Source organism: Saccopteryx bilineata, chromosome 1, assembly GCF_036850765.1.
Source record: "Saccopteryx bilineata isolate mSacBil1 chromosome 1, mSacBil1_pri_phased_curated, whole genome shotgun sequence".
NCBI classification, from domain to species: Eukaryota; Metazoa; Chordata; class Mammalia; order Chiroptera; family Emballonuridae; genus Saccopteryx; species Saccopteryx bilineata.
In genome coordinates, this window is record NC_089490.1 from 19316253 (window position 1) to 19335760 (window position 19508).

At 59.2% G+C, this 19508-nt stretch overlaps 1 protein-coding gene across 6 annotated transcripts in view; it reads right to left on the reverse strand.

The window, feature by feature from the left end:
• Window positions 1-13352: 13352 nt before the first annotated feature.
• Window positions 13353-19508, reverse strand: part of TFEB (transcription factor EB) — a 53035-nt gene continuing 46879 nt past the window's right edge. For all 6 annotated transcript variants that reach the window (XM_066245540.1, XM_066245588.1, XM_066245674.1 and 3 more), the window contains exons 4-9: window positions 19005-19082; window positions 16847-16967; window positions 16696-16752; window positions 16215-16290; window positions 15448-15595; window positions 13353-14471 (exon numbers count right to left, since the gene is read on the reverse strand). In XM_066245540.1, the coding sequence (XP_066101637.1) occupies window positions 13980-14471; window positions 15448-15595; window positions 16215-16290; window positions 16696-16752; window positions 16847-16967; window positions 19005-19082 (972 nt within the window). In that variant the 3' untranslated portion in view covers window positions 13353-13979. The remainder of the gene's footprint in view (window positions 14472-15447; window positions 15596-16214; window positions 16291-16695; window positions 16753-16846; window positions 16968-19004; window positions 19083-19508) is intronic.

A 19508-nucleotide genomic window follows, 5' to 3' on the forward strand; every position in this document is an offset into this window, starting at 1 on the left:
GGAAGCATTGAGAACCATCCAGCAAAGACACTGCAGAAAGTTGAAGCCAGAGCCCTTGCTCGTGACAGAAGCGAGATGAGAGGGGAGAGAAAGGGGGCAGGAGGGAGGAGTGGGTCATAAAATTACTAGAAAAAGATGGCCGTTGGGGCAGGCACGACCCCCAACAACGTAGAGAGCAAAGCAAAGGCAGAAGGGGGTGAGGAGTAGATCAAACCACTGCCTCGTCTTTTGTCTTAGCAACTCCACCTCTAGAATGTACCCTGAAGAACCTCTTCCACAGGGGCCTGAAGGTCTTCTGCTCCTTGACGTTCACCCCGGTCTCACTGAGAACAGTAACGAAGGGAGGACGGAGTGTGCTAGAGGAGAGAAGCCAGTCACAAAAGACCACAGACTGCACGGTCCCACTTACCTGATTGATGTGAACTGTCCAGAACAGGCGTGTCTGTAGAGACAGAAGTAGATTACTGATTGCCTGGGGCTGGGGGGTGAGGGTGGGAATAGAGCGAGACTGCTCCTGGGTACAGCGTTCTGATTGGGAGCGATGAAATGTTCTAAAATTGCATGATAGGGATGGTGAAACAACTCTGTAAACATACTAAAACCCATTGCATTGCACATTTACAACAAGTAAACTTTAGCCCTGGCTGGGAAGCTCAGTTGGTTAGAGTGCTATCCCAATACGCCAAGGTTGTGGGTTCGATCCCTGGGCAGGGCACACACAAGAATCAACCAGTGAATGCATGAATAAATGGAACAACAAATTTATGTTTCTCTCTCTCTCTCCTCCTCCCCTTCCTCTCTCTAAAATCAATAAATAAATTTTTTTAAAAAGTAAAATGAGGCCTGACCTGTGGTGGCGCAGTGGGATAAAGCGTCGACCTGGAACACTGAGGTCGCCGGTTTGAAACCTTGGGCTTGCCTGGTTAAGGCACATATGGGAGTTGATGCTTCCTGCTCCTCCCCCTTCTCTCTCTCTCACTCCTCTCTCTCTAAAAAATCAATAAATAAAATATTTTTTAAAAAGTAAAATGAGTTTTATAACATGTTATATCTCAATAAAACTTTTTACATTTTATTTTATTTGTATGAGAGAGAGAGACAGACATGAACGGGGAGAGACGAGAAGCATCAACTTGTGGTTGTGGCACTTTAATTGTTCATTGATTGCTTCTCACTCTCTCATATGCGTCTTGACCAGGAAGCTCCAGCCGAGCCAGTGACCCCCTTGCTCAAGCCAGCCACCTTGGACTCAAGCAGGTGACCTTGGGCTTCAAGCCAGCGACCTTTGCGTTCAAGCCAGTGATCGTGGGGTCGTGTCGATGATCCTACGCTCAAGTTGGTGAGCCTGTGCTCAAGCTGGTGACCTCAGGGTTTCGAACCTGGGACCTCAGCATCCCAGGCCAGTGCTCTATCCACTGCACCTCCACCTGCCAGACAAAAACCATTCACATTTCTACACCGGGTTCGGGGAGTTCAGGGCAGAGGGATTCTGTGCTCTGTGGAGAAAGCAGTTTCTGCCTGATACGTGGACAGCCTGGACCCCAACAGAAAATGAGCCCCTCTGTGAAGAGAGGGGGGGGGGCCAGGTGGCGGGGATGGGAGAGCCTCAGCAACAGAGCTGGCCAGGAGCTCGGAGAAGGGCGAGAGGAGAGCTGCTGATGTGTAGCCCCAGCGCTTTCCTCGCGGACAGCCAAGCGCCTGGGGCCCTCAGTCCAGCGTGCCGGGTCCCACCAGCCACCCCCTGTAGGCAGGAGGGAAACCCGTGTGGCTCCATTCCCCACTGCCAGGCCAAGTCATGGCTGAGTAGCAGAGGAAGCTGGGATGCCCAGGTAGGCGGCAGAGGCTAGAAAAGCAAGAATCTGACAGTCGGCCCTGGCCTGTTGGCTCAGTGGTAGAGCATCGGCCCAGTGTGTGGAAGTCCCACGTTCAATTCCCAGCCAGGGCACACAGGAGAAGTGTCCATCTGCTTCTCCACCCCTCCCCCTCTCCTTCCTCTCTGTCTCTCTCTTCCCCTCCCGCAGCCAAGTTCCATTGGAGCAAAGTTGGCCCCAGGCGCTGAGGATGGCTCCATGGCCTCTGCCTCAGGTGCTAGAATGGCTCTGGTTGCAGCGGAGCAATGCCCCCAGATGGGCAGAGCATCACCCCCTGGTGGGCAGAGCGTCTCCCCTGGTGGTCGTGCCGGGTGGATCACGGTCGGGCGCATGCGGGAGTCTGTCTTCTGCCTCCACACACACCACCCGCCCCCTTGCCCGGCTTTTCATTTTGGAAAAATACAAAAAAAAAAAAAAAAAAAAAGAATCTGACAGTCCTGGGGGTGAATCCCAGATCTGCCAGCTAACTGGCTGTGTGGACTTGAGCAAGTTACTCAACCTCTCTGGGCCTTGGTTTCCTCACCTCCCTCAGGGGGAAGCAGTTGCAGTTACCCTAAAGCAGATGTGGGGAACAAGCTGTAATGCCTTCAGGGCCGCTTCCATGGACGCGGTGCAGGAGTGTCACCATCTGGGTCCCCACATCGCCATGACCAGAGCCAGCGGGAGTGGGACTAGGGCCAATAAATCACTGACCCCTGACCTGGAGGGGGTACAAGAGGAAGTGGGGCTCGCACCATAGCTGTTGTCTCTCCTTACCACCACCTCTTTACCTCCCACCCCACTTTCCATTCCAGAAGCTTCCAACACGAGGGTCTTTCCAGCTTCTCTGAAGAGGGGACTAATTAAACCTTAATTGACACAGCACTAATTAGCTTCTTAATTACACAGAACCACATGATTAGCTGCACAGCAGACACTAATTGTTCATTAGGAAGCAGCCTCCCCCTTCTCCCTCTCCCTTCTTCTAGAACCTACCAGCGAAGCCACCTGAGGGACCCACGGTAGGTGCAGCCCCCCACCCTCAGCCAGGCCTCTGAGCCCAGCCGGATCCCACAGGGCGTCCACTGGCGTCGTCCCCACTGCCCGGGCCAGAAGTCCAGAGCATTTCCGTGATGATAACCCAATAACAACAACTTCTACCACCTTGAGCATCTTAGATCCAGAACCCTGAACTTTCCTTCGAAATCCCTGACCCAAATCGGGGTGAAGGTGGGTCCTCCTGCGACCACAGAACCAGCTCAAACAGGTCCTGTCCTGTTTCTAACAGGACCCAGAACCAAAGTTGAGAGCTTAGATACGCCGCCTCTGACAAGCAACACCTGTGGACCCTCACCTCCGCCCACCCCACGGGACCAAGGGGCGGGGACCCTCTCAGAAGAGAAGGGTCTGTTGTCCAGGAAGATCCGGTGTTGAAACCCCTTAAATCTTGCCCTGAATCCTGAATGGGGGAGATGGTTTTGAGTCTTGCCTCCTGTGTCCTTGACAGTTGGCCTCATAACAAAGGCTTTTTCTTTGCTCAAATGCAGTGGCTTCTCCGCATGTCGGGCAGCGAGCCCTTGCTCAGGAACACTCTGGAGCCAGGAGCCTTGGCTGCCTTGGGGTGAGGGGACTCCAGGGCTGGCCCAGCTCAGAGAGTGAGGGGAAAGGGAACCAGCATTCATGAAACCCCCACCTGTGTGTATCACCTCCCACAGTTCTGTATCTAGCACCTCGACACCAACAGAGAGGGTGTTGCCCAAAGTGAGGGGCTCTGTGACCAGGATGGAGCTGGATTCAACCCAGCTCTGACTCCCAGCCAAGCTGTCTTCTGCGCGTCCCGCGGCCTCCGGAAGAGCTTCCCCGATCTCACAACAGAGGTCATGGAGAAAGAGGAGGCCTCGTTCGCTGCTGGTGGGAATGTAAACTGGCACAGCCACTATGGAAGACAGTGTGGCGGTTCCTCAAAAAATTCAAAATAGAGTCACCATGTGACCCAGCAATCCCTCTACTGGATATCTACCCGAAAAACTCAAAAACACTGGTAGGCAGACATATGCGTCCCCATGTTCATTGCAGCGTTATTCACAGTGGCCAAACCAAGGAAATAACCAAAGTGTCCCTCGATAGAGGATTGGATAAAGAAGATGTGGTGCATCTATACAATGGAACACTACTCGGCCAGAAGGAAGGGTGACACAGTGCCATTCACGCCAACATGGATGGACCTTGAGAACGTTATGCTAAGTGAAATAAGTAGATCAGGAAAAGCTAAGAACGATACGATTTCACACATAGGTGGGACATAAAACTGAGAATCATGGACACAGACAACAGTAGAGTGGTTGCCAGGGGGAGGGGTGGGGGCAGGGGAGTAAAGCTGGCCGAACACATGGTGACGGAGTGTGTTGACTGTGAGCGGTGGGCACACGGTGCAATGAGCAGTTCACACACTGTGAAGGTGTACACTTGAAACCTACGTGCTCCTAGGAACCAATGTCACCCCATTAAATTTAATTTCTAAATTTAAACTAAAAAAATCAAAAAAGGATCGGGACATGACTTGCCCTCCCCAGCGAGCCCTTGTGCCCCGCATCCCGGCTTCACCCCCGGGCTCGGCCTCCAGCTCTGCCCTTCCTCACTCTGTGGCATCGGGCGCGTCACTCCCAGCTCTCTGTGCCTCAGCTGGCTCCTCTACAAAGTGGGGATAATAACGGCAGCCTCCCCCACTGCTGGGCTCGCCCTGAGGATTCAACGAACCAGTGCCCGGAAAGTGCTCAGAGAGGTTCCCGCCCGGCTGGCCGAGCCAGCGCCGTGTGAGGGCGCCGGTGACACTGCTGCGATGGGCGTTGCTGGGACCTCCAGGAGAGCAGCTTGGGATTTGGGGCCCCCACCCCTCAGATTGCCTCTCCATGTCTGGCCTTGGGGGCCACTCCGAACAACTCCACCTCCCTTGTCTCCAGTATGTCGTGTCCCCCTCCTGAGATTCTGCCACCAGGTAGGACCCTCTCTGGATGCTCCCCCAGCCCCCAACGGTGCTGGCTTCTGAGCAGGTCCCCAGGTGGCCAAGCCTATCTGACCCGTGGGGCACGCAGATGCCCCAGCCCATCCTGCCAGAGGCGTGGGCAGGAAAGGGACTGACACCGAGTACTGGCCTGGTGACCGCACACCTTGCTTCTCCAGGACAGCCCCCGTGTTCACATGCAGCCCTGGTGTAGCTATTCACAGCGCCCTCTTCTGCTCTCGGTGTCCCGACCTGGACAGTACAGGCTATGGTCCCACAGTGGCAGGGCCTCCCCGCCTGCCACCAGCCAGGTGCTGCGCACACCAAGCCCAGGGAACCCTCAGCCTGAGCGGTTGGGCTGCCCCCTCCCCTGCCCCTGACAGAACAACAAAAACAAAGACACGGAGATATGGGGGGAGGACTTCCCCAAGGTCCCACCCCCGGAAAGAGGAGTTGGGGTCCTAGCCACATTTGGGAGGCCTCCGAGACCACCCCTGCTCCCCCCCAGCCCTGCCAGGCTCCGTCTCCGCGCTGGCCGGAGGGCTCTACGGAAGAAGGGCAGAGGCTGCCTGTGGGGCTTATGGCCTCCGAGCTGGGTCTCTGGTGGGCAGGGTCGGGCACACTGGGGTACAGGGAGAGGGTTCGGCGGAGGGATCAGTGTGAGCGAAGGCACAGCCAAAGCCCCCCGTGTTGTGGGAACAGCAGCTTGGAGTGTCGGAGCTGGAGTGAAGGCATGGGGACCCAGGTGCTGAGGAGAGGGGGAGCGGGGGAGCAAGAGGCACCTGCTGAGGGCAGGGACAGGGGCGTCAGCCAACGGGCCCCCAGCCTGAGGAGGCAGAGCCCCTTGTCTGTGCTCAGCCACTGGCCCAAGGAGTTGAGACACACAGGACGGAGGGTCCCCAGAGACAAACCCAGAGCTTCGTGGAGGAGGGGGCACTTGGGTTGGATGGGCGTCAGCAAACGCACTGCACACAGAGCAGCTCGTGCAGACACTGAGGAAAAACATCGGGCCCAGGGGCTGATGTTTGCGCATGAGACATCATGGCACGTGTGTGGAGAACCTCAGGTACCCTGGTAATTGCTTGTGGAGGGGTCCCAGGGAAGGAGCCCCTGGGGGTGCGGCCATGTGGCTTCAGGGTGGGGTGAGCAGAGAGTTGCTCACTGCACTGACCGCCCCCTCCCACACGGCTTGCCCTCCCGGGTCCTCTCCTGGTCCTGTTCCAGAGCAGGGGGGCTGGTCCCCAGGGCTGGGATGCTCGGGATGATTCACCCCTTCCCTAGCTGAGTCCTTGGTGGGGGAGGGGGAGGTGGTGAAGGTGGCCAGCTCCCCCCACACACACACACCGCCCCAGCGTGCTGTGGGCTGTGCCGCATTATCCCCACCCCAGTCCCTGGTGTCATTGCAAGAGACACAGCAATTAGGTCAGAACGCCTCTCCAGATGCTCACCCTGCTTATTATCTGGAAGCAGTTACAGTGTATCAAGGCAGGCCCTCTGGGGGTGTTCTCCCATCTGTTGCTATATTTCTGACACATGCTGCTTCCCCACCTGGAATTACTGGGCCCTCCTCCCCTTTTATCTACGCCCTTCCTGCCCTTGGACCACTTTCCAAGTCTCTGCACCTTCTTCCCGTAATGTGGACAGAACAGTACCCAGCTCCTGGGGGTCACAGAAGACTCAGGGTTCATTCATTCAAAGTGTTCAGCGCAGGGTCCAGCACGGAGTAGGCGCTCACTCAACAGTGGCTGCAGTTCTCAAGGGCTAGCCTCAAGCCCTCTTCCTCCAGGAAGCCCTACTGAATGACCTAAGCCTAAGGTGGTCACTCCCTCTTCTGCCTTCCACAACCCACTCCTCAGGGCTTTTCATATACTGACATGTGTCCTTTGTCATAGATATACACCTTGTCTCCACATTGGAGGCTTGCCGTATGCCAGGCACTAAGTGCTTGACAGCTGTTCATTCACTGGACCCTCACAACATCTCTGTGAAATAGATACACTATTATTATCCCCATTTTGCAGAGGAAGAAAGTGAGACACAGAGAGGTTAAGTAACTTTCCCAAGGTCATACAGCAAGTAAAGTGACCCAGGCAAACTCCAAAGTCCAGGCTTTTACCCTTTACTGTAATCATAGGTTAATAAACGTTCTGGGGGGGGGGGGGGAGGATGCACACATGACAAGTACCAGTGGGTTTGGGAAGTTTTCAGTCTCGGTGGTGTGTACACTTGGGGCTCTACACCAGGGCTGTGTGTATACGTCCATTGGACGTGTACAGTGTGTGCAGAGATGTGTCTAAAGGCTACACGCTGTATGTGTGGAGAGCTTAGATACCATGTGGTCAGAGTATGTGTACATGTGTGCGTATGTCTGCAGGGGGGTGTAGAAGAACACATCACACTCCTGCGTGTGGCTGTCATTCTGCCTTAACAGTTAAATACCAGCGAGGGAAATGGAGCAGGACTTATGTCCCCTTCTTCAGAGCTTGAGATGCTGTAGCCTGCAGTGGGTGCATGACCGGCTCACTGTGTGTGCATGGAGCATGCACATGTGTGTATCTGGGTGTGCACATTGAGTACACATGCATATTTGTGTCAGCAGTGCATGGGTGAACATCTGCAGTGCACTGCTCTATCTATGCACAGAGGATAGATGTGACCTGTGTGTGTTTGTGCATCGAGAGGTATATATATGCACGTATACATAAAAGCAGACGAAGGGGTGTGAAGATCGCAAAGTAACACAGACCCGAATCCCGCCCTGCCTCTGCCACTGCCTAGCCGCGTGGTCTGGACAAATTGCTTCGTCTCCCGCGGTTCCGTTTCTGCATCGTAAGAGGAGAGCGGTGCTGCCTCCTCAGGAGCCTGGAGGGCTAGCGGTAATAGACTGGAGCCCTGTCGGCACTCGGTGCTCAGCACTGCTGAGGCCGTGTCTGTGTGCACATGTGCACGTGTGAGCAGGAGGCTGTGTACAGGAGGCTGTGTGTGTTCACCCGGTGTGGGGTTGAGGGGGAGCATAATGGGTGGCATGCGTGTGTGTCTAACTCCCTGGGTACACTGGGGGTACGTGTCCAGGCTGTGGGGGTGGTGGGGGCCCAGCGGTGTAGCAGTCATGTGTGTGACTCTCTGTGTGCACGCCGGGCTCTGTGCCTCGGGCCCCTCGTTCTCGGTGGCAGAACCTGAGGAGCCTGGCTGGGCCCAGGGGGGGTCTCTGGCTGTCAGGCCCTCGGTGGGTGGGGGGTGCCCCCGCTGGCGGTGACTGAGCCCCGGCTCTCCCACCAGGCCTGCCAAAATACAGCGAGACAGGGTGTAATTACCGGCACTTACCGCGGCCATTACCCCCCTCGCCACCGCGTGTGACACACGACCCGTCAGCTCAGTGTTCGCACCATTAAGGGGCCTCATTAGCATCCCGGCTCAGAAGCAAAATTACCCTCACTGCTCATTTCAAGATGTCATCAATTTTAATTTAGGGCCCAAAGATAGTACAATGGGAAGGCCCTCCACAGCCAGCCGCACATGGAAAGGGAGGGGAGGGGCTGGGGGCAGCCAGGGGGGAGGGGGACAAAGAGAGAGACAGGGCTGAGCAAGGGGAGGAGAGGAGACACTGGCCTGGCCCTGCCCCCGGTGCCGCTGCCCACCAGGGTCCTCAGGCTCGGGCTCCGGCTGGCACTCCCTCAGGAGAGGAAAGAAATCGAGGACACAGCCAGGAGAAGGCCCCTGGCCCACCCACCCCTTGAGGGCCATCTGGAAGCTGTGACATCCCAAGCCCCATCTCGAGTGACGAGTGACGTGCTGTGCCTGGCTCTGCCCTTTAGCTATTCATTCCTTTAATTCTCACAACCACCCTGGGAGAGGGATACTGAAACCCCTCGTTACAGGAGGGGAAACTGAGGCACAAGAGTTTCCCTCCCTCCATCCCCTTAACACGGCAAGCCATGGCAGAGCTCACGTTTAACTAAACACAGGCCTGTCTGGCTTTGCTGCTCCCCGGCTTTCTGAACCCAGAGCCCGTGGCCTCATGGAGCAGTCTCCCAGTCGACTGGCGTGGCCCACCTACCTGCTGTGACCCCTGCCCTCCTCTGGGCTGGCTTCAGCGGGCCTCCTCACTCTGCGCCCTGGGCCTGGACGCTGCTCCCTCCGGAGTCAGCCTCGGGACTCGGCTGAATATTGTCGCTCCCTTTTCTATTAATGGTTTACCGTTTCCCCCCCCCCCATACCCTCCTCCACCTCTCCTCCCCAACAACTATCACTTTTTAAAAAACCCTGAATGAAGCCCTGGCCGGTTGGCTCAGCGGTAGAGCGTCGGCCTGGCATGTAGGGGACCCGGGTTCGATTTCCAGCCAGGGCACATAGGAGAAGCGCCCATTTGCTTCTCCACCCCCCCTCCTCCTTCCTCTCTGTCTCTCTCTTCCCCTCCCGCAGCCAAGGCTCCATTGGAGCAAAGATGGCCCGGGTGCTGGGGATGGCTCCTTGGCCTCTGCCCCAAGCGCTAGAGTGGCTCTGGTCGCGGCAGAGCAACGCCCCGGAGGGGCAGAGCATCGTCCCCTGGTGGGCAGAGCGTCACCCCTGGTGGGCATGCCCGGTGGATACCGGTCGGGCGCATGCGGGAGTCTGTCTGACTGTCTCTCCCTGTTTCCAGCTTCAGAAAAATACAAAAAAAATAATAATAATAAATAAAAATAAAAATAAAAAACCCTGAATGAATCCTCACTGCTGTTCAAGCGGCTGCCTCCCCGCCCCCACCCCCACTGGCCCCTGGGACGGGGTGTCCCTCATCCACCTGCGGCTCAGAGCCAGGGTGCTCAGGGGGTGCTGAGCTCACGGACAGCCACTGCCTCCCAGCCCTCCTCCGGCGACAGGTGGAGACCAGGACCGCGGTCTGAGTGGACAGGAACCGCAGGCCTCCCCGGTCCACGCCCTTTGTGCGGAGGAGACGCTGAGGTTCGAGATGAGGTGGGCGGGGCTTCGAGGACTGTTTCTTAGAGGGCGCAAATGTTTGTTGAGTGAAGGAATGATTGAACACTTAAATGAATGACCAAGCAGCTGAAAAGGCACCTCTCCCCGGGCACCTTCGAGTCCCTCCAGGGACAGAAACCTCAGCGCTTCCCTCACCGGGCCTTGCAGCGACTGGACCCCCTGGGACTCCTGGGGCGTTTACATCGTACAAGCAGCGCCCCCATCGGCAAGGCCAGCGGAGAAGTTTCTGGACAGTCTGGTTTGGGAGGTGGGGGAGCCTTCTTGGTCTTTCCAACCAGCTCTGCCACCCCAGTCTGTCTTAACTGGAGGGGGCGGGGGCTCAGGTCAAGTCCTCGCACCCTGTGGCCCGGGGTTTCTCCAGCTGAGAAGCAGGAGCTCCAAACCCAGGTCTGGGCCCCTCAGGCCCAGCACACGGCGAGGCAGCAGGGGCACCGGCCCGGGCACTGCTAACCACTGCACCTGCCCTCGCCCAGCCAGGCCTGCCTGCCTGCCTGCCGCCGACACCCCAGTCCGAGAGGGAAGGGCCCCCATCCTGAGCCCGGAGACAGGGTCCTGGCCGGCGGCAGGCGCCGCTCCCTGGCCTTACGGAAGACGGATCGCTCCCTTAATCACTCTGGAAAAGAACCCCAAGCCGATATAATATTATAATTAATTAATTCACTAAAAAGGTATTAAATTTCTCTCCCCCCTGTGGATATTATCTGAATTCATTGACCTTTAGAAAAATCACCCTCTAATTGTAACCAGGTCCAAAAGCATTTGCAGCCCGTCCCTTTTACATTAATAATATCTTCCCGGACTCGGCTCTGGCTGCTTAAATATTGTATAAATTCCACTGCCCCCCTCGGAAAAGAGACAGCAAAGAAAAAAATGAGGCTGGAGGAGCCTGAGGGGGGGATGGGCAGGGTCCCGGCGGGTGGGGAACCTGAGGTTAATTGAAGGGGCTCCTTCTAGCTGCTCCAGCTGACGTGCCAGGTGGCTTGGGGGGGGGGCGCGGGAGGGGAAGGGGACATGGACTGGGGACAGGAGTGCTAAATTTGGGGTTCGTTTTTGAAGGCTGGGGGGGGATTCATAGTGTGTATCGGATTATCATCCAAGTTAGTGGCTCCAAGCAGCCAGGGAAGGACCTCTGACTTAAAGGAGCAGTGGGCAATGGCACCTGTGAGGTGACAAGGGGCATTCTGAGGTGCCGCTTGTCCCTCCCAGGCCCAGCTTCCTGGACAGCCCTGTCCCCCAGACGGTGCGCAGCCCTGGAGGGGGTGTGGTTGGACGGCTAACGCAGAGGAGGGAGGTGCTGAGGCCGGTGGGCCAGCGCCCCTTGACCCGCCCCGGCCTCTGCCGGGCCCACGGTCCGCCCCGCCCTTGAATCTGAAGACACTCCCTGTTCACTCTTGTTCGTTCCCAAGGCCCCAGGGGCTTCCTAGTGAAATGAGGGGGTTGGGCAGGCCCACCCCTGCTTTCACACCAGCCCACTTACCCCCTCCGCCTTTTGACAAAGCATTCCCCCCTTGCAGACCTGAAGTCTGGAAAGAGCTTGTCTCCCAAACAAAGAGCATGGATGAAGAACGCATGCCCTGCCTATCCACCCAGAGATGGCCACAACCACCAGTCAGGACACTGTTGGCCCGACTCCCGTCCAGCCCCACACTCAGCAGGGTTGGTGCAGGCCAGTCTCAGGTGCACGCACACTTTCTGGTGGCTTGTTGAAACGCTGGAGGGAGCACGCCTGCCTGCCTCCAGCAGACCAGTCGGACTGCAGGGTCCCCAGGGAAGGCAGTTGGGAACGTACAATTAAGCCGAGACTCCCCCACCCCTCTTACCCCCTAACCAGGTTGACAACGCCAGCTCCTGACCTTTTGGCGCCCTCTTGTGGGTAGAACCCTACTCACACCCTTAGTACTGCCCATGAGCAACCGGACCCTGCCTCCCAAGGAACCCAGGGAGCAGAAAGCCAGCAGGCAGGTGTTCAGTGCTGATATAGTCGTCTTGAGGGGCTGCGTAAGGAAGCTGACGGGAAGCCACTCTGTTGAATGAATCCTCAGGATGAAGGCGAATAAATGGGGGAAAGACAAGAGTTCCCAATCGCCTGAAGGACTAGCCTTGAGAGTTCTCAGACCCGCACCCCCTGGTACCTACACAGCCCACGCCTGGGTCCATCAGGCATCTCCCTGCCAGAGCCCAGGGCTTGTCCCAGGAGGGCCTGAGGGGTGCTCCCGGGGCCTGGGCAGGTCCCTGGCGGGGGAGTGGGGCCTGGGACAGGAAGGAGGTGCCAGAGCCCAGGGCTTGTCCCAGGAGGGCCTGAGGGGTGCTCCCGGGGCCTGGGCAGGTCCCTGGCGGGGGTGGGGGGGTGGGGCCTGGAACAGGAAGGAGGTGCCAGTGCCCAGCTCGGTCAGACTCCACAAGGTCATCCCCTGCTCCATCTGACCTTGACATTAATCTCGCAGCCTCTGCCAACCTGGTGCCACCAGGGCCCGTGTGCCTGGCCCCCTTTCCTACCCACCTCACGCGTTAATTGTTCCAACGTTGATCTGATCTCCATTTCTGCACAGAGGAAATTGCCCTCTTAGACATTTTCATCCTGGCATTTTCTTAGTTTTTAAATTGGGCCCCTTTGGCCTCTCAGGGTCTCACAAGAAGGAATCCATTTGGATCTCTGGCTGAAGAGACTGGAAGTGCAGGGAGAACTTCTACTTTCGGAGCCCCCAAAGACCCCCCCACTCCCCAGGAAGCTGCCACTCCACGCCTTGCTGCCTCGGACCCATTTCCTCATCCTGGGTGAGGTCATACAAGCCCGGGGATGTTGGAGCAAAGGCTACAGGAACTGGCGTGTGTGCGTGTGTGTGTGTGTGAGAGAGAGGGGGGGGGGCTGAGCCCAGAGAGAGGAGATGTGCTGAGGCCTCACTATTTGGCCAAAGCAGGGAGCAGGGGCCATGTCCTCGGCTGCACCGAGGGTGCAGTGTGCCTGCCTCTTTCCAACCCAGTTCACGTGGGTCCTCACTCCCCACGCCCATAGGACAGACACAGCCCCTCATTACTAGGGAGCCTGTCCTGCTAGAGACACTGTCAGAGAGCAGGGTGACCTGCCTTGCCTGCTTCTCAAGCCAGGTGAGGAGGAACTCTGCAGAGGTCACTACTAGAAGAGAGGGGAGGAACAGGAGAAATATGCCTTCCGCCCCGGCCAGGAACAGTGGACTTGGTTTATGCACAACCTCGTCCCCCACTTTGTCCTGCTCAGCCGGCTGGGAACGTTTGAGACTAGTGTGACCGCAGCGCCATCTGGTGGCAGAGAGGAGGAACAACGCCCCCCTCAACACCAAGCCCCCTGGGTAAGCTTTCCCTGGGCCAGGGCTGAGGAGTTGGGGGGAACCAGGTGACAGGCTTGCCCCGTCCTCTCTGTATCACCCTTACCCTGACCCCCCACTGGGGGCACTCGAACTCTGTATCCAGAAAGGAGCCCCCTGGACTGAATCGCCCCCTGTTCCCCGCCAGCCCCAGACCCACTCCACAGAGACAGGACGAGCTGGTACAAAGCACAGTGTTTACTAAAGGCACAAAGTAGGGAGCCCGGAGGGGAGCTGCTTCCGCAGCCGTGACCCCACACTAACCTGAACCCAGCGCCTCCACTGCCGGCCACCCTGGCCCTCACACCACCTGGCGGAGAGCTGTTAGCACCAAGGGGGCGGGGAGGGCACCCCACCTGTGAGAGGGGCAGCTAGGCCGGAGGACGGGCTTGTCGCCTTCCGAGCCCCAGAAAAGCAGGCCCGGCCACCCCTAGACCAGCCACTGCTTCCGGGAAGGAACTTCCTGAACCCCCTGCTCCAATGTGTCCTCCTTCACTGGTGTGGGGGGGATCAGGCTCAGAAGATAGGACCTCTTAGGGTATCCTCATGGCCCCAGCACGGCCCGGAGCCAGGCTGAAGACCCACCCCCGCCTGGCCCCATGAGGAGGGCTGCCCTGGGGAGTGCTGAGCTGGGTGGGGGCTCCCCCGGCCCCCCAGGCTGCCAAGCAGGCGCTAAGTCCAAACGAGGGCCGGCAGGGAGGAGTGAGGCAGGCGGGTGGCTACTTCACACACGGTGCAGCCTGAGGGGAGCGGCGGCCCTGGCCCTCCCAGCCCCAGGCCCGCCCGTCCCCAGCGAGGGGGCGGCCAGGGTCACAGGACCTCGCCCTCCTCCATGCTGAAGCTGCTCCTGCGGCTGCTGGCCTTGGAGGCCTCGGGGGACATGGTGGAGAAGAGGGGGTCGGAGGCCAGCGGCAGCAGCGAGTTGTCCAGGAGCATGAGGTCCAGGTCCTTCTTGGACAGGTTGGGGAACAGGGAGCCATGCTCCGGCCCCATGGCTTCCGGGTAGCCCGGGGGCCCTTCATCGCCCCCGCCCCCGAAGCTCAGGCTGTGGCTGAAGTCCAGGTGGTGGAACGGGGAGGGGGGCTGGGCTGCCTGGGCCGGCGGGGGCAGCGGGGCCTGCGGAGGCGGCGGCGGCAGCGACTCGGGGTCAGGGACCTCTGCCCCCAGCAGCAGGGCGTCCCTCGGGCCCTCCTCGGCGGCGGGCAGCTCCTGCTTCACCACCTGCTGCGCCAGCTCGGCCATGTTCATGCCGGACGGGGAGGCGGTGGAGAGCCCGTGCACTCGGGCCTGCATCTCCAGCTCCTGTGGGGCGGGGCAGACAGAGCGCTAAGGGCGCACGCCTGTGGGTACCAGCGGCCCCGGGCCCCTCCCCCTGTGGCCCCCAACACCACGAAATGTCTCAGCATCGGGGAACTCGACAGTCTAGGCCAGTGTTTTATCAAACTAGAAGTCTCAACTCCTCAGTGGGCTGTGAAAGCAGTTAGTGGGTCTTGACCAGCTCTCTCTCTGTTTTCCTTCACTGAAACAGACACGCCCAGACTAGACTAGATAGAAATGACCAGAATGCACTGCATTCATTGAGGATGAGGGTTCTTTGATGAAACTTTGATCTTTCGCTTTGACTGTGGCTATGTGTCCTGGATTGGAATATAAACGATAGTATCTACTATGAAAGATAGAAAATAGAGAAACAGAAATAGGAAAGTTTAAAAGCTCTAGTCCAGTTGCCCTTCGTATAGATGATCAGCCTCAGGTCCAAAGACAGAGGCTCTCAACGCAGAGCCAGGACCAGACTAGAGCCCGTGGTCCAGGTGACTTTCTCAAGGCTCTCTTTAGTTTGCCCCCTCTGGGGACTCAGCACTAGCCACCAAATACTTGCAGCTCTCTGCCTCCCCGCCACGCATGGGGGGGGTTGCGCTTTCCTGTCCCCTTGAGGTTAGACGTAGACATGCACTTGCGTCGATCAAGCAAACATATGCAGAAGTGACAAGTGTCCCCTTAAGAGTAACATAAGGCTTTAAGAGCCAGCTCTAGATGTTCCTGTCCATCACCCTGGGTCCCAGAATGAAGGCCTCACAGAATAGAACTTTCAGCTGATATTTGCTGCTTAAAGTTGCTGGGAATGTTTGTTAGCAAACCATCACAGCCTGACTGATATATTTGTCCTTCTCATTTCCTCATTCCCATGACTTCAGTGTAAGCAGTGCCTTGAGGTCGAGAGCCAGGCCAGGGCTCAGGGGTCAGAGCTGCGCAAGAAGTTCAAGGGCAGGGGCCAGACCTGGATGCGGAGCCAGAGCTGCTTGTTGGTCATCTCCAGGCGCCGAGAGTGGTTCTCGAGCTCGCGGGACTTCTGCAGGTCCTTCTGCATCCGCCGGATGTAATCAACAGAGGCCTTGAGGATGGTGCCCTTGTTCCAGCGCACGTCCCTGCAGGCCAGCAGAACCAGAGGCGCGTGCTCAGAGTGGCCAAGCACTGGCCATGCACTCAGAGGGTGGAAATAAAACCCTGCTTTGGTTTCAGGGGCCGATGTCGCCTGTCCCAACTTTGCCCACAAACCCCAGACCCAGCCAACCCCTGTGTGGATGAGGCTGATCTCCAGATGCACAGAGCAGCTCTCCCAGGTGACTCCTCTGCCACCACCCGCCGCACTAATCCCATGGAGCCTAGCAATTCAGAACAGCCTGCCTCCCCAGGCCTTCTGTCTCTGCCACCAAAACCCATACCTGTCCTTGACCTGCCCTGCTCCTACCCCCGGACCACCTCTGCCCCAGTCCAGTGTCCTCTCCAAACTTTCCCAGCGTGGCTCCTCCTCCAGGAAGCCTCCCTGACCCCAGCCTCACTTCCAGGACATCAGCTCATCTGCTTTGAGTTTCCTGATTTAGGTGTGGGGCGGGGGGGGGGGGGGGGTCTTCTTTTCCCGAACAGCTGATAAGCTCTTAGAAGGCAGCAATCTAGGGACTCTTCCCCTCCCCGCCCCCGGCAAGCAGCGTGGGGCTGGGTACTCCGGCGCCCACTGCCCCACCCTGCCCCCAGAAACCCACTCACAGGTCGTTGGCCTTGGGGATCAGCGTTCCCAACTCCTTGATCCGGTCATTGATGTTGAACCTCCGTCTCCTTTCAACTAAGGAAACAAATTCCGGAGGGAGCAATTAGAACCCCACCTGGGGAGAAGGGGCCCAGCCCAAGACAGGAGCCCTTCTGGTAGTAATGGGTGCCCAAAGGAATGGGCTGCTCCGGGCTGAGGTGCCGGGCGCAGGCCGGGCACAGTCACGGCGCTCTGCGAAGGGGGCAGAGCCCTGGCCGGGCTAGCAGCAGGTCCCCACCCAGGAGAGAACAATCTGATAAACGCACCCACACTGAGGTGCTGGGGTTTCATGACTGTCCCTTCTGTGGAGCCCCCCTCCCACGCCTCCCAGAACAGGGAGGTCTGAGTTGGCCCAGTCCAGCCAAAGGCCTTGGACAGGGAAGGCTTCCTAGAACCTGGGCGCAGAGGGAGGCAGGGGGCGGGCAGGCGGGGAGGACTCACTCAGGTTGTGATTGTCCTTCTTCTGCCGCTCCTTGGCCAGGGCCCGGCTCTCGGCATCTGGAGGCCGGGAGAGAAGCAGCGAGGAACTGGGAGGGAGGGAGAGGGCGAGCGGGAGGAGGGGCCAGGACACAGGGGGGCTGGCAGGTGGTACCTGTAAGCTCACGCTTCTGGGTCAGGTCGGCTGGGCAGGAGCTGCTGGTGACACCCACCAGGGAGGCTGTGACCTGGGGGTCACCGCTGTACACGTTCAGGTGGCTGCTGGACAGTGGCAGCTGTGGGGGGAGGTGGGGAGAGGAACCCGGTGAGCACCCTGCTCTTGTTGGGGGGTCCTCCCCCAGGGACACTGGGAGAAGCTGGCATCTCCCAGAACAATGGCAGCTTTAAGGGGCCTGCTGCCGGCACCAGGGATGTCAGACTCGCTCTGGGCCTCCTCAGCCAGCAGCTCCACCTGACAGTCTGCAGTCCAGAGCTGGACAGGATGCAGGCCCGTAGGAGCCCCGGCCTAGAGCGGCTGGAGCCTCCGAAGACGGGTCAGCCAGGTACTCGCACGGGACAGGATTCACGCCCTTCGGCGTTGGGTCCGGGGCGCCTCATCTACTCAGACTTTCTGGAAGGCTTTCTGGAGGGTGTGGAACTTGATTCCGGAGCAGTTGTGGGAATATTACTACTGGGGGCAGGGGCGTGAACATAGAATGGGGGCTAGACGGAGTGTGGTTTTCAGAGCAGCCCACACTGGAGTCCAGTGTGACGCGGGCTGGCCAGCAGGTGAGGCTGGGCCTTGGGGCGCTGGGTTCAACTTGCAAAGACCCTGGGATCTTGTGATAGGCAGCCAGTAGGGGTTAAGTAAGGGCCCAGCAGGAAGAGAGCAAATCACGGGCCCAGAGCCCCACATGGTACAGAGGCACCACCAAAGGGACCAGAGACCTGTGTCCTCCCTCCCTGCCCTCCACCTCTCCCTTCCTAGGCCTCAGTGTTCTGCTGGCGGCAGGTTTCAGACCCAGCTGGCCCTGGCCAGCTCCTGCTGAGCCACTGGACGGTGTCACCAGGGCACTGGGGATGAGTGCTGACTCCATGGTTCCTATGGCAAGAATTGGGGGTTCCTCCCGGGGGTGTATGGGCTGGGGCCAGGATCAGGGTTACAGGCTCAGGACCGGGGCAGGAGCAAACAGTTGAGGATCGGGACCTCCAGAAAGGGGTGGGACCCCTGCAGGACCGCCCGCTTGGTGTAAATACCTGTCACTGGGCCCAGCTAGCCCCCAGCTCTTGCCTCATCCCCTCCTCCCACAATCCTGTGAGGAGAAGGTGTCGTCCCTATTTTGCAGCGGAGAACACAGGCTCAGAACATTTGAGGGACTCCACAAGGTCACAGCCAAAGCCAGAAGCCAGGCCTCTTGATTCTAGCCGGTCTCCTCCCCACCTGCCCCCTCCCCTCTGCCCAGGAGGCCCAGAGGGCATTCACGCTGCCGGAAGGCTGCTGGAGGGGAGGACAGAGCTGGCCCCTGCCACTCGCCCCCCCTGCAGAGGGAGGCACACAGGCGGCCCACCGGCCCTAGCCTTGGTAGCGGAAGGAACCCCAGGTCCCAAAGGAGCTCTCCAGCCCCGGGCCCTCCTGCGGCCGCACTGCCGCCCTCCACCCTCCGGCCACGCTCTCCACCTCCCCGCTGCTGGGGCCCAGCACCCGCCGCAGGAAGCCTTCCTAGAGGTGCCCAGGCACCGCTCCCTGCTGATGCCCCATGGTGCGTGCAGGCTGAGGGCCATGCTCTCCCGCCCCCTGCTGGGGCCCAGCACCCGCGCCTCTGGCCCCACCCGCCGCAGGAAGCCTTCCTAGAGGTGCCCAGGCACCGCTCCCTGCTGATGCCCCATGGTGCGTGCAGGCTGAGGGCCATGCTCTCCCGCCCCCTGCTGGGGCCCAGCACCCGCGCCTCTGGCCCCACCCGCCGCAGGAAGCCTTCCTAGAGGTGCCCAGGCACCGCTCCCTGCTGATGCCCCATGGTGCGTGCAGGCTGAGGGCCATGCTCTCCCGCCCCCTGCTGGGGCCCAGCACCCGCGCCTCTGGCCCCACCCGCCGCAGGAAGCCTTCCTAGAGGTGCCCAGGCACCGCTCCCTGCTGAAGCCCCATGGTGCGTGCAGGCTGAGGCACGTCCTCTGGGTCCTACTCCTCCTGGGCCCTGGGCCCTCGCTCGTTACATGACTCTCTGGAGGCGACTCGTCTCTGCAGCTAAGGGCCTCGTTTCTGTTCTCTCCAGACTCAGAGCCATGCAGGGGCCCCGCCCCTCCCTCTGGCACAGGCACCCAGCCGCCAGCCGTACCGTGTTAGGCACCTGCGACTCAGGATTGATGAAGCCCAGGACGTCGTCCAGGCACATGATGTTGTCGATGACATCGAACTGAAAGAGAGAAGTCTGCCTGGGGAGGAGCCACCGGGAGAGGGGCAGGGAGGGGGCCCGGGGACAAGCTACAGACCTAAAGCACCCTGGAGCCCACCTGCTCAACCTACTCAGCTGGGGGAGAGGGAGACAGCCCCAGGGGGAGGGCTGTCCAGGCCCCAGGGCCCCAAGGCCAGGGCTCCGAATAAGGAGCCACGTTGCCTGGGGAGATTGCTTTACACACCTTCCGTCTGCACAGGGCTGGGCAGGTGTGCTGGGCTTTCCTGTGTGAGTCTCCTAGCAGAGCTTTCAAAGCAGGGCCGTGTCCCCCCAGACTGGGGCTCCCCGAGGATGGGGCCGTGTCCCCCTCAGACTGGGGCTCCCCGAGGATGGGGCCGTGTCCCCCTCAGACTGGGGCTCCCCGAGGACGGGGCCGTGTCCCCCTCA